This window comes from Fragaria vesca, linkage group LG5 (assembly GCF_000184155.1).
Source record: "Fragaria vesca subsp. vesca linkage group LG5, FraVesHawaii_1.0, whole genome shotgun sequence".
Taxonomy (NCBI): domain Eukaryota; kingdom Viridiplantae; phylum Streptophyta; class Magnoliopsida; order Rosales; family Rosaceae; genus Fragaria; species Fragaria vesca.
This window is the reverse complement of record NC_020495.1, coordinates 15,615,886-15,627,783: the sequence shown is the minus strand read 5'-3', so window position 1 is coordinate 15,627,783 and position 11,898 is coordinate 15,615,886. Positions and strand designations below refer to the sequence as shown.

Sequence of the window (11,898 nt, the reverse complement as noted above, 5' to 3'; positions counted from 1 at the left end):
GTGCGATCTGGTGCCGGAATGGAGCCATCAACATAGCCCCATAGATCAACACCATTGAGATAGGACTGGATGGGGACAATCCAAACTAAATAGTTGGATTCAGTGAGTTTGGGAAAAGAAGAGGTGTTTTGGTTGATAGAAGAGGAAGAGGAAGCCATTGAAGGACAAAGAAGAGAAAAGAAGACAGGGAAGAGAAGACGCAGAAAAGCAGAAAAGCAAGGAAGAAGAAAAAGACACAGGTATGGATCTTTAGGTTAAACTGATACCATGTAGAAGTATATTTCCCCTTAATCGAAACTGATTACAAAGCTTACATAATATAGGGTAGTGTGTTTGACATTTACAGAAGGAAATAAGGAATAGTAATGCCTATAATTACAGAATCAAAACTATCCAAAACTATACATAAGTTAGGACTCAATTCTGAATGATGGAGGAAATCACTCTTGTGATTGAATCTGAAATTGAGTGAATCACTCTCTTAATTGAGGCTGTGAATGTGCTCCAATATAAACAGATATACAAATGCACTAATCAACATGTTATAGGAGAAGATATTGTTTGGCATTATAGGACAAGAGATTTTCGTGGAAGTCTATGTATTACATCTAATCTGATATTCAAGAACAGATATGCTACGTTCACCATCTTTTAAGGTGAGTGGATGAAGTATCATTTTCTGATTTATTTAGTTTTTTTTTCTTTGGGTAAATGATATCTTATGATTTTCATCCACTCACCTTAAACAGGAATTTCAAACAAAATACTCTTTTCTGTTATCTTAACTCCAATGCAACAATCCAGCATCCACCTTAATTTCATAGGCTCACAAAAGCAAGTATAAGATTGGCCTAATCTTACTGACTATTAACACACCTAGCACTTAAACTAATATAATGAAAGGTAAGAATTTATCATCATGAAAAGATATAAGAATTGTAGCAGTTCAAACTAGCAATCAAACAAAAGGGTGGCTCGATCGATTCTACAAGACATTTAAATATTCCTCATGTAAGAGCCAAAAAACAGTAAACACACCTTTATCCAAAATGAGACTAACAAGCCAAAATAAAATGCCACTGCAATGAAATAAAATGTCCTCACAAACCAAAGCAGATCGAAGAATTTAAAACTTAAAACCCTAGAAGCTGTAACAAAACCAACAAAAGATTTAGATGACCTAAAGATGGTACATTTGTTTAGTTTTTGCATCTCTGTGAGGGAAGAGAAGATTGGGACCTGGGTTTTTAGAGCTTTGGAGTTCAAATCAGTTGAGAGTGTCGCTTCTGAAAAGAAAAGAGAGTGAGAGCCAGTGAGAGGTTAGAGATAAAGTATTTTTGCAAAAAGATTCTGATTGCAAAATCTCAGGATTCACTTTTCACAATGAAGGTCTTCAGAGTGCACGGCGTCTACATATATACACAACATATGCATGGCTAAGATTGCACCATGGCATACGAGAATTTTTGCTTTTCACATATCAATGATCAATTAGATGTTTATTCTGGAACTAATGGCAGAGGATCAGCACTCCCAAACGACACCATAACTGGCACTCCCGCCTTCCTCTATATATCTTCGAACCCACATTCACATACAAACAACTGATCTTGTCCACAGTCAATTCAACTACCAAAGTTGAAGCGAGATAACAGTGAAAGCAAGGAACCGAGTAAAAGCTAGACAAAGCCATACCATTTACAGGATCTCAGAACCAGAATGTGGTAACCAGACTATTGTATGAATTCTCACTGTCAATTAAACACTCTGAAACTTTGACTCCAATTAGATTTTAAATTACCTAAAGAACAAAAAAATTCTGATCAGCATCTCAATCATTTGGAAACCAACACTTATCTAATAGGAAACCAAATCCTGAAGTTGGAAGGTCAACCAAATACACCAATTGAAGGCAAATTAGAGTGGCAGATTTTCATATTGGAAGTTTGTCCTGCTCTAAATGAGTTTGTCTTCCTGAACCTCCCATGAGCCTTCATTAATAGTATTTCTTCTTTCTTAAGTACTTGCTGAAAAACTACTACAATTTCATGGCATAAAGTTTCTAGTTAATTACTGAGAAGCTCAGTACCATATGACCATAATCAATGAGGGTAAAAATTATTTCTAATATATTCTGAAATTACTGTAAATTGTTTACTTGTTTTCCTTCAATTCAACAATGCTTCGGAGCTATATGGAGTTGGATACTTCAATCCTCGCCTCCCAGTCATTGTATTGATCTCAACTTCACAACCACAGCAATTTCAGGAAAATGGACATATCAATGGAGCCAGCACACTCATCCATCTCCAGCAGTGATTGATCCTGACATCCAAAACATCCTGCAGCCAAATGTCTCATGAACTTAGAAATACAGCAGCACTATAGTTCTAATAAAAATTTGTTTGCCACTGAAGTTGGGCATGATAAATCAAAAATTTAAGCAGAAGGTCCTATTTGTATGTGTAACTTAAACTTATATGTTTCTAATAAGTAAAAACCAAGGAAAGCACATTCAATCATCCAGTTAAGCAGAACTATAACATTTCGCAAAGCTTCATGAGAGACATCTGGACCACAATGACTGATGTATGGGAAAAGAAGAAGAAGAATATTAAGAGATGAGACTGGAGCCAAGAGGTGTTGTTACTACATAGGACCCTCCGGGCCGGTGCTCCTTTTGCGGCTTCAGCTGTTTGGGATAGAATATCATGTTAAAAGCACATAGTCCCATTTCTTTTACCATATTCTCTTAATATTCAAAAGATGATACACAGAAATACTCAATTCTATTTAAACCCATCTACAAACCTTGTCCCAATGTCTTCTCACTTGGAACCGTTTTTGAATGGTGATGATGCCAAGGCCATCAAATCTATTCCAATTGGCAGTGAGAATGACAGAGATGTTCTCATTTGGCCTTTTTCTAAGAGTGGTGTCTATTCAGCAAAAAGTGGCTATAGAAGGATTGTCAAGGAGCAGGGGGGTAAGGGGTCTTCTAAACCTTCATCGTCGCACATAATAGATGCGAAGCTGTGGAAGGTGGTGTGGAGGCCAACCATGCTGCCAAAAATTTCCAATTTCTTATGGCGTGTGTTGTCAAATGCTCTTTGTACCAACTGGAATATTTTCAGAAGAAAAATTATTCCAGACCCTTTGTGTGCTCTTTGTGGTGAGCATCCGGAAACTACAGAGCATTGCCTACTTCTATGCCCTTGGACTAGCGCTGTATGGTTTGGGAGCTCTTTGGGATACATCCCAGAGAAGGCCTCTATCACAAGCTTGGATGCTTGGCTTCTAGCAGTTTCTGGCAATTCTGGTAAGCTGTCTCATCACAATGAGGAGTTTTTTCAGTTTGTGTGTTTTCATTTGTGGGAGATTTGGAAGCAAAGATGTGTTGCAGTAATGAAGAGGGTCTCCCCTAACCCTGTTACTACTATAGAGAACATTCACAGAAGCTTTAAAGAGTGGTCTGAAGCTCAGCCTGATTATGACACTCCCCCAGATGAGCCTCGGAGACCTACTGCAAGCAAATTGTGGCATCCTCCCCCTCCAAATGTGGTAAAAATTAACATTGATGCAGCTTGGAAGACGAGTAACCAACACAGTGGGATTGGTCTAGTGGTGCGTAACCATAGGGGTTGTTCTATTGCTGGTGCAAGTCTCTTGTGCTCCCATAATTCTGTTGTTGAGGCCGAGGCTGACTCGGTGGTTAAAGGTCTTCAAATTGCAAGGTTCCTGAATTTGAAAAATGTTATCATTGAGGGTGATTGCCAGGAGGTCATTAGGTCTCTCTCTTCCCCAAATTTCACTCCCAATTGGAAAATTCTACCTATTCTTAATAGAGTGAAGTTTATGTTGCCTGCCTTTGATGAGGTGTTATGGAACTGGGTTCCCCGTGAAGCTAACCGGGTTGCTGACGCAGCGGCGAAGCTTGCCATGGTGAGGTTGTGCTCTTCGGACTGGGCTAATACGCCTCCAACCTCCCTCCTTCATATTCTCAGGAGCGATGGCCCCCCCTGACTGAGACTTGCTGTTGATTACAGCAGCTCTTGCTCTTTTATCTGCTTTTGTCTTTCTTTGCTTTTAGTCTGTAGTGGTTTGTAGCAGTGTTTAGTTTCCCTCTTGCTCTTTCAGCTTTGTTAGCTTTCTTGTTTTTTGTTTTTTGTCTCAACCTTTGTGGTCTGTTCCAATGAAGTTCTATTCTTGCCAAAAAAAAAATGCACCTTGGATTGATGGCTATGCTAACTCCTATGAAATTTCATAAATACATGAGGACTTCACAGACACAGCACCATCAAGTATGCATTTGTGGACAATGATAGCACCTTCTCTATCCCCAAGGACCCCAACCCCATGGGATTTTGTTTAAATCCTCCATTCCCAGTTCTCATGCAAAAACCCTATACTCAAATCACTACTTGATGCCATCTCTCTCTTTAGTTGCCTGAGGACCATGAACAAGCACTTGTTCTGCTGCTACTTGTTTCAAAGGATTTAATAGTCAACTGACAGATGAATAACGACCCCATTGACATGTTTGAGGCTGTGCTCTCTGACCTCAAGCAGTCCAATTAATGGCAGTAAAGAGGTACTGTGTTGGTATATGTTTTAGTTGGCATTCCTATATCAAAACAAATTGGACTTTATTGTTATATATCTCTTTGTTGAAAGAAATATTATTGCAGGTGATACTAGTCTTTTTGGTGCGTGTGAATCATGAAGACAAAGTCCTTACTTAGTTAGGATTTGTATTCATTAATATATGATTTTCTTATGATTCATCTAATTGGGTATACTGATATTAATTGGAATTGGTTTGCACGAGGAAAGAATCCTACATGGTTTAGGATATTCTCTCATTATTTATTGGAGTATATTGTTAAGATCTCTTATATATATGTTACGTCTCCTTGTCATGATTTGGTACTAACAAAAATTCCTAATTGGATGTCAATTAGGTTAGTGACGTTGATCAAAGTAGCAGACTTGGAAAGGATTATTTGATGCATATAAAGGAGGTATTGGCGCCTCATTGCAGACTACCTTTTGCAAAATTATTCTTAAAGAACTATCTCTGCACGCATAGCATTTGTGAGATAGTATTTCTGCTGCAATATTTTGTAAGGTCACAAGTTCACCTGTTCCTTGTTGAGTTGAACTTGTTGTGTGTGTGATTGTGATTCTCTTGTGTGTTGAGAGAAGATCATTGAAAAAAGAAGAAGAAGACGTTTTGCCTAGAGATAGGGATTTGTAATAGTATAGGGTTTACAAAAAGGTTGTAAGACTCTACACAAATTCATCTAGTTGAGTTCGTTTTCTAAGCTTGTGCTCTGGTGTGATTTTTCCTCTATTTTAAGGTTTTTACACAGCATCAAAATTCTGGTGTTATTGTTAACTTTCTGTCAGTTCATCAAGTTCACGTTCCAGTACCTTTATACTGAGACCTAAATATGAAAAATGGTTGCTCCCCAGAAGGAAGCCAGTTCTTATATTAGGTGGTGCAAAGATCTTTGGTAATCAAAAAGAAAAAGCTTCATATCCCCATTAATGATACACAGTACACTCCCACCATACCAAACGATCATGTAGATTCTTCTTGGGTATTTACTCAAGAATCCTTAAGTACAAGAATCCTTGTCAGTCTCATATTCTAATCAAATCATAATGCAACAGAACAACGCCCAAAAAATCAATATAAGACTTGCCTAATCTTATATGAAAAGATTTATAATCGCCTTGGCCCTTGTGTTCAAACTAATTAGACAAGATTAGTAAAGATATGACAGAATTCCAGCAGCATGTCTATTCAAACCAGGAATCGAAACAAAGCCTAATGCTTGAAACTTCAAAACATTTCAATTGTAACACATGCAACTACTTCCCAGTTTCCCAATCAAAGACCAATAGCAGAACCATTTTCAGACTAAAAGGTAGGAACCAGACCAAGAAGCTTTACATTTGTATAAAGATAGTACCTTTTCTCTTCAGTTCGTCGGAGACAGATGTGGGCGGAGGAGCTAGCGGCGAAGATCATTAGGGCAGAGCAGATTAAATAGTAAAGAGGGTTTGATTACGCCACTTGCTAAATAAATAAATAATAAAACACGTGTTCATGGTGGAACTCACAGCAGAAGATCAGCACTCGCAGTTTTCAAAATCCCGATTAAGCCGCCTTATGTCCCAAATCCCAAACGACACCATAACTGTCAACCCCCGCCTTCCTCTATATCTTCAAACCCTGTCACCCACAGACAAACATTCACTGAAACCCTTGTTCAGTTTCAAACAGATTCTCAGGCACCAAAGTTGAATTTGACAACTTTGGTGCTTGGGAACCCTATTTATCACTTTGCTTAACTACTATGGAGGGCGTGACAGATTCTCCATGGGCTGTTGTGCCTTACCATGACCCTTATGATCACGAAGTCCCTGAAGTTCTGAGTTTTGTTAATGATTCTCCTGATCAAACTCTTGACGCATTGTTCGACGGTGGAGTAGTTCCTTCTTCCCCTCATCAATGTCCAGTTCCTCATTTTGATGATGGAATCCAAGATTTCCCCATGTCCCCAATGTGGGATTTCAGCAACAATTATAATGGGGGAGGGAATAATAATTTTTCAGTACCAGAGGATCCTCCTTCTCAGTGTTCCGGAGGAGGTGGAGAACCGGCTGTTGATCAGAATTCCGGGTTAGGGTTTGGGCAAAATGTGATGCCGCCTCCAGTTGTGGCGCCACCACCACCAATAATCAACTCCGGTTGCTGCGGCTGCCAGGCTCTAAGGGAAATCGTTCACTTCAGCCGTAAGTCTCAGTGCTCGTGAGTCGTGACTAATTAGTGGCGTAGGTAAATGTTGACATTTATATGCTAGTTATGTATTGATCTTGCTTTGATTTTGCTTTGGTATGTAGGCGACTATATCATGACACTTAAAATTCATGGAAGACTTGGTGCCATCTGCCATGCGATTCAAGAAAGCCGAGCCAATTACTTGTATGACTCCGGTGTTTCTAGCGAGCCTCACTATCAGAACTTAGAGTAAGTTCAAGTATCAGTGCATTTATATAGTAACATTTGCATGCATTTCAAGAATTAGGGTTTTTTAAAACGTCTTCATGGCTCACGCACTTACAAGTTTATTATATCAATTAATCAACAGCTTTTGCAATAAAGGCATTGAGGAAGTGAAGCAGTGTCTGACGCAGTACTGCTTAGAGCGAAAGGTAGAAGGCTACATCATGCAGCAAGATCCTCTGCAAGCATTTTATCAGACTCTCTGTGTTGGTATGGATGGTGAGTGGGATGATATTCTTTGTTATCCCGACGAATTTATTCCAGAGGACTTCGACGCCACCGACGACTTCATTTCTCCTAATTCAGAAAGGGTGGCAGAAATGGATCAACCTGCTACTGTGGCGACCGTGAATACGATAGGGAAGGGTCCTAGGCTTCCTAGGTATTCCCTTGCAGAACAGGTAACTATTGCATGTTATTCTTCTTGTCATAAATTGTACGTAGAACTCCTGGCATTATAAAGTGAAGTTGTTGTGTGTAACATTCTATATATACTTGTGATGGTGCAGAGGGAGAGAGCAGCAAAAATGAAATTAGATGATCTTCGTGCTTACTTCCATCTCACCATTGAAGAGGCTTCTGAACAATTGCGTTTTTGCCCAACAGTTGTCAAGAGGATCTGTCGAAAGTTTGGAGTAAGCAGGTGGCCTGCTAGAAAGGTTTGTCTTCGTAACTCCCAAGTTGATGTTTAATTAGTTTCATATCACCAAATTCATCATGCATGAAAAGTATAATCTCGGAATCTTGATTTTTGTTTCTTTCAATCGTATTTAATTGCAGATCAAAAGCATTGAGAAGCGAATATCAAGCTTGAGGCCACTTTTGAATTCATGTAGTGAGAGCACCAGGGGCCATGTTGCAGCTGAAATCGAAAGGCTTGAAACAGAAGTAGCCCGACTTGTACCATAATGTACATACGTACTGAAGATAGTATTTATGTACATATGATGTAATGATATTTTATTGTTTGGCTATTCGTTTTCCAAAAGATATAGTTGATTTAATTCTTAAAGCTTGTTGTATTAAATAATACCAGGCATTTGAGATCTGATTTTTGTAAGAATATTTGAATGAGATGTCTTGCTAAAAAATGTTTTATATTGAGATGCCCATGTCCTGTGAATATTACTTTGCCCTTTGTACATGCATGTTGCATACTACGTAGTGTACTAGCCTTTACTTGTCACGCTCGATGAAATTCTACTCATTCACACATCTTATCTATATAAAATGAAAATCAATCATGAAGTATAAAAAGTATGGTTTACTCGTAAATTGTACTAACGTTTTTTTTCATTATTTTCAATTCCTGAGTCGCGGTTATTTCAAGTCCTGAGTTGCGGCTAGTATCCTCCGACAAGTGTATGCCTAGTCTGACGGCATGCCATTGCGGTGGAGTCGTCGGACGGGCTGGCCTCCATGATCTACACAGCAAACATAATGTATCTAATTCTCATTCTATAGACTTTTGAAATTTGGGGCAACTTTCAGTCCATAATGGGTTGCAAATGCAAGGCACAACAGTTTGTTACATATGAAAGACCAGTTCAGTAGGAACCGCATTATGAGTACCAGTTAATACTACCAATGTGTACCTATCTGTAAGTTATTAGTATTATAAGGGACAACAGGAATACCTACTTTTGTTACCCTATAATACTATACTGTAATTGTATATCATTGCAACAATCCGATAGTCCTATTGCGACTCGGACTAATTTCATGTTTTTAGTAGGTTGCATCAACTACCAACCAAGAGAAAAACGATACAACTCTACCAACATGAAGAACAACTACACCATTGCCAGTTTTCCAAGACCTTTCCTAGTTTGATGAGGTCTCTCGTCCTATATATACCCTAAACTCCAACACCCCACACTTCTTTTCACTCAAATAAAAGCAGCATAAGCAGAAACTACCATTTCTTGATTTAATACAAAAGAGAGCCTTACTCTGCCTTGTGGGCTACTCTTCATTCTCTGAAGAACTCTTTCGAATGCCGGTAAAGCTTGGGGCCAGCAATGCTCCCACCACCGAACCAACCGCCACCGCCGCCTGATGCCACCGGTTCAGCCGTACACGACCTCCTCCGATCATGATTCCTAACCATCGCAAAACAAACATTCACTGAGACATTTCCCACAAACACCTTCTGGGGCATCAATTGAACAAGAGAAAAAGACCAAAGGCACTAGTGAATGGCAGAGTTGTAAGGAAAAAATTAATAATGAGGCCAAGACCGTCTTTTCCGCCCTACACAAATTATAAGAGAAAATTTACTGAAGCAGTAGCAGTGTGTCTAAAAACTCAAAACTCAAAAAGCGGAAGCTCGAGCATGGAGGACATTGAGGATTTGTTCGTCGGTGCCGGAGCAGGCGGCGGAGCTCCTCCGGGCTTCCGTCTGCCGATTACATCCGTCGGACTCAATCCAAAGAAGAACAAGAAGAAGCCCAATCTCAACGGCAACAGCAACAGCAACGGCCTCTCTCAAATCAAGCACCCTCTCGCTCCTCTCTCCCCTAAAGTCCCCGGAAGTGAGGTACCTCTCTCTCTCTCTCTCTCTCTCTCTCTCTCTCTCTCTCTCTCTCTCTCTTCATCTCTAGGTTTGGTCTTGACTCTGTGTGTGTGTGTGTGTGTGTGTGTGTGACAGACTATATATATCAAGACATTTGGATGCTCCCACAACCAGGTACGCCTTTCATGCCTTTTTTTTCTACTTTATGTTACCAGTTGATGTAATTTTGTTTCGATTTCCTCTGCATTTACTTATATATGTTGTCGATTTTCGTTCTTTGCTATGTTAAATGTCTGGAGAATAGAGGTCTTCGAAGTAGTTTAGTTCAGTCTAATCGGATAGAGTGAAATTTAGAGTTTTAGTACCGTATCTTCTAATATGAAGCTTTGTATAATTCATGGACTTAACCTATGTGTCAGAGTGCACTGGCACTGGCACTGGCCGTAGTGAGCAATATATACCACATTTAATCTTCCTAATAATTGAAGTTTTAGGTGATAGAATTGTTCTTTGAGCATGTCATACCTAATATGTAAAGTATCACATTATATATAATTGTGTTAATTTGTCATAATATACTTCTTCCATCAAAAGTACTCTGTACGTGTAGAACTATACATTTTTGTTTATTTTATTCCTATATATATGGTTATCGTACAGAAAATAGTTGTAAGAACACATTAGGAATACAAGATTGGTTATAGAATATCGCTTTTGGTAAGAATGTTTGTACCTGTTGTATGCCCACTTCTCAAGAAACACTGTCTCTCTCTCTCTCTATCTCTCTCTCTCTCTCTCTCTCTCTTCCACTCACCCTCACTCTCATTCTAAAGTGCCAACACCGTTATGTGGTCCAAACTATATTTGTGTGATTGTTCAGTTAGTCATTCATTTCTAAAACATTAAGTATATACAATTGTTTCATGCTTCTCTCTGTCAAATGATTCTGGACATTTTGAGATTATTTAGCAATATACAGTATTAGTCATTCTACATATATGGGTATGGGGCAAACTGTAGGAAAACAATATAGGAGTACACAAAGGGATAATAATACCACTTCGTAAACAACATTTGACTTGTTTGAATGGTCCATTCTTAACGAATGTGTAGTCAGATATTGTTCAGTTTGGTTTTAAGTCAGCACTCAGCATATGAATCTTCTGTTGACCTCAGCCTAGATTAGAGCCACCATAGGTGTCCTGGCTCTACTACTTTACCAAGATAAACTAAATTAGTATCTGGATTATTTGATTTTCCCCTAATTTCTGTGGACTCAAGCTTCGTATTAACTCCAGCTCTTAATTATATTACTTACCTTAACCGTTAATGCTACATTAGCATCTGAGCTGACGCCCGAGTGTTGTATGTTTGTTTGTTTTTTTAATTTTTAATTTTTTAATTTAATATATACATGTACATTCATCAGAATTTCAAACACAATCAGTTTCTCATTATTGTCTTTTGTTTTTCTTTACTTTGTTAATGTGTCAGAGTGACAGCGAATATATGGCTGGTCAACTTTCAGCTTTTGGTTATTCATTAAGTGACAATCCTGAGGATGCAGACCTGTGGCTCATAAATACGTGAGGATACTTTTATTTCCCCTCTCATTTCCGCATTTTGTCTTTGTTTTTTCACTGCAAATAATCTCGTAGTTCATACTTTTATAATTGAAGTGAAAGGATAAGGTGATGCTGTTTCAATTAACTCGGACATCATTTTGGTCGTTTCTTATAGTAATTTATGTAATTGATAGATTGCATTCTAGTAATGTTTGTCAGTTTAGAGTAAAAGCTATTTTGGATTCTATTCCTATAGCTAAGTACTATTCTTTCCAAATCTCTTTCTTGTTTGATGATGATAATTGTTATTGCCTCCTATTTTGAAAAGAAATGGTACTATGCATTATTCTTGTTCTTTTTTATTTATCGAGGAGAAACTGAGATCTATTGAAAGAGACAGCAAAATGCAATAGTTGACAAGAAGTCCACTTTCAAAGAACAGTAGCATTTGAAAGCTGCACTAAGCCTACATGATAAAAAAAATTAACTAGGAAAATACAGACTTCCAAGTCAACTTATTGTCTTTCCTACCCATCAATAGAGTTGAAAGGGAATAACTACTTAATTCAGAAGAAATCGAATCCCACAAAGGGACCAGAAACTGACTAGAATGCTTCTTACAGATTCTTTTATTACTCTTACCTATGTAGTTCTTGTTACGAGGAAGTCTAAGGATTTCTCAGATACACAAAGTCAATGCAGCATCAAACCCATGGCCCCCTTTCTGAGCAGCCACCCCCCCC

At 38.6% G+C, this 11,898-nt stretch overlaps 3 protein-coding genes across 3 annotated transcripts in view; all 3 read left to right on the top strand.

Moving 5' to 3' along the window:
* The first annotated feature begins 2,820 nt into the window (after nt 1–2,820).
* LOC101302844 lies at nt 2,821–4,023 on the top strand. The gene has a single exon (XM_004301429.1). It carries the CDS (start codon nt 2,821–2,823, stop codon nt 4,021–4,023), a length of 1,203 nt encoding a protein of 400 aa, XP_004301477.1.
* Nucleotides 4,024–6,365: 2,342 nt separating this feature from the next.
* LOC101302563 lies at nt 6,366–7,984 on the top strand. Its single transcript, XM_004301428.1, has 5 exons — nt 6,366–6,804; nt 6,913–7,039; nt 7,161–7,476; nt 7,585–7,734; nt 7,856–7,984. Exons 1-5 carry the CDS (start codon nt 6,366–6,368, stop codon nt 7,982–7,984), a joined length of 1,161 nt encoding a protein of 386 aa, XP_004301476.1.
* Nucleotides 7,985–9,376: 1,392 nt separating this feature from the next.
* The window catches only part of LOC101293001 (threonylcarbamoyladenosine tRNA methylthiotransferase-like), an 8,457-nt gene continuing 5,935 nt past the window's right edge, over nt 9,377–11,898 (top strand). The window contains exons 1-3 of the mRNA XM_004299833.1: nt 9,377–9,614; nt 9,726–9,764; nt 11,085–11,176. Coding sequence (XP_004299881.1) covers nt 9,411–9,614; nt 9,726–9,764; nt 11,085–11,176 — 335 coding nt within the window. The 5' untranslated portion in view covers nt 9,377–9,410. The remainder of the gene's footprint in view (nt 9,615–9,725; nt 9,765–11,084; nt 11,177–11,898) is intronic.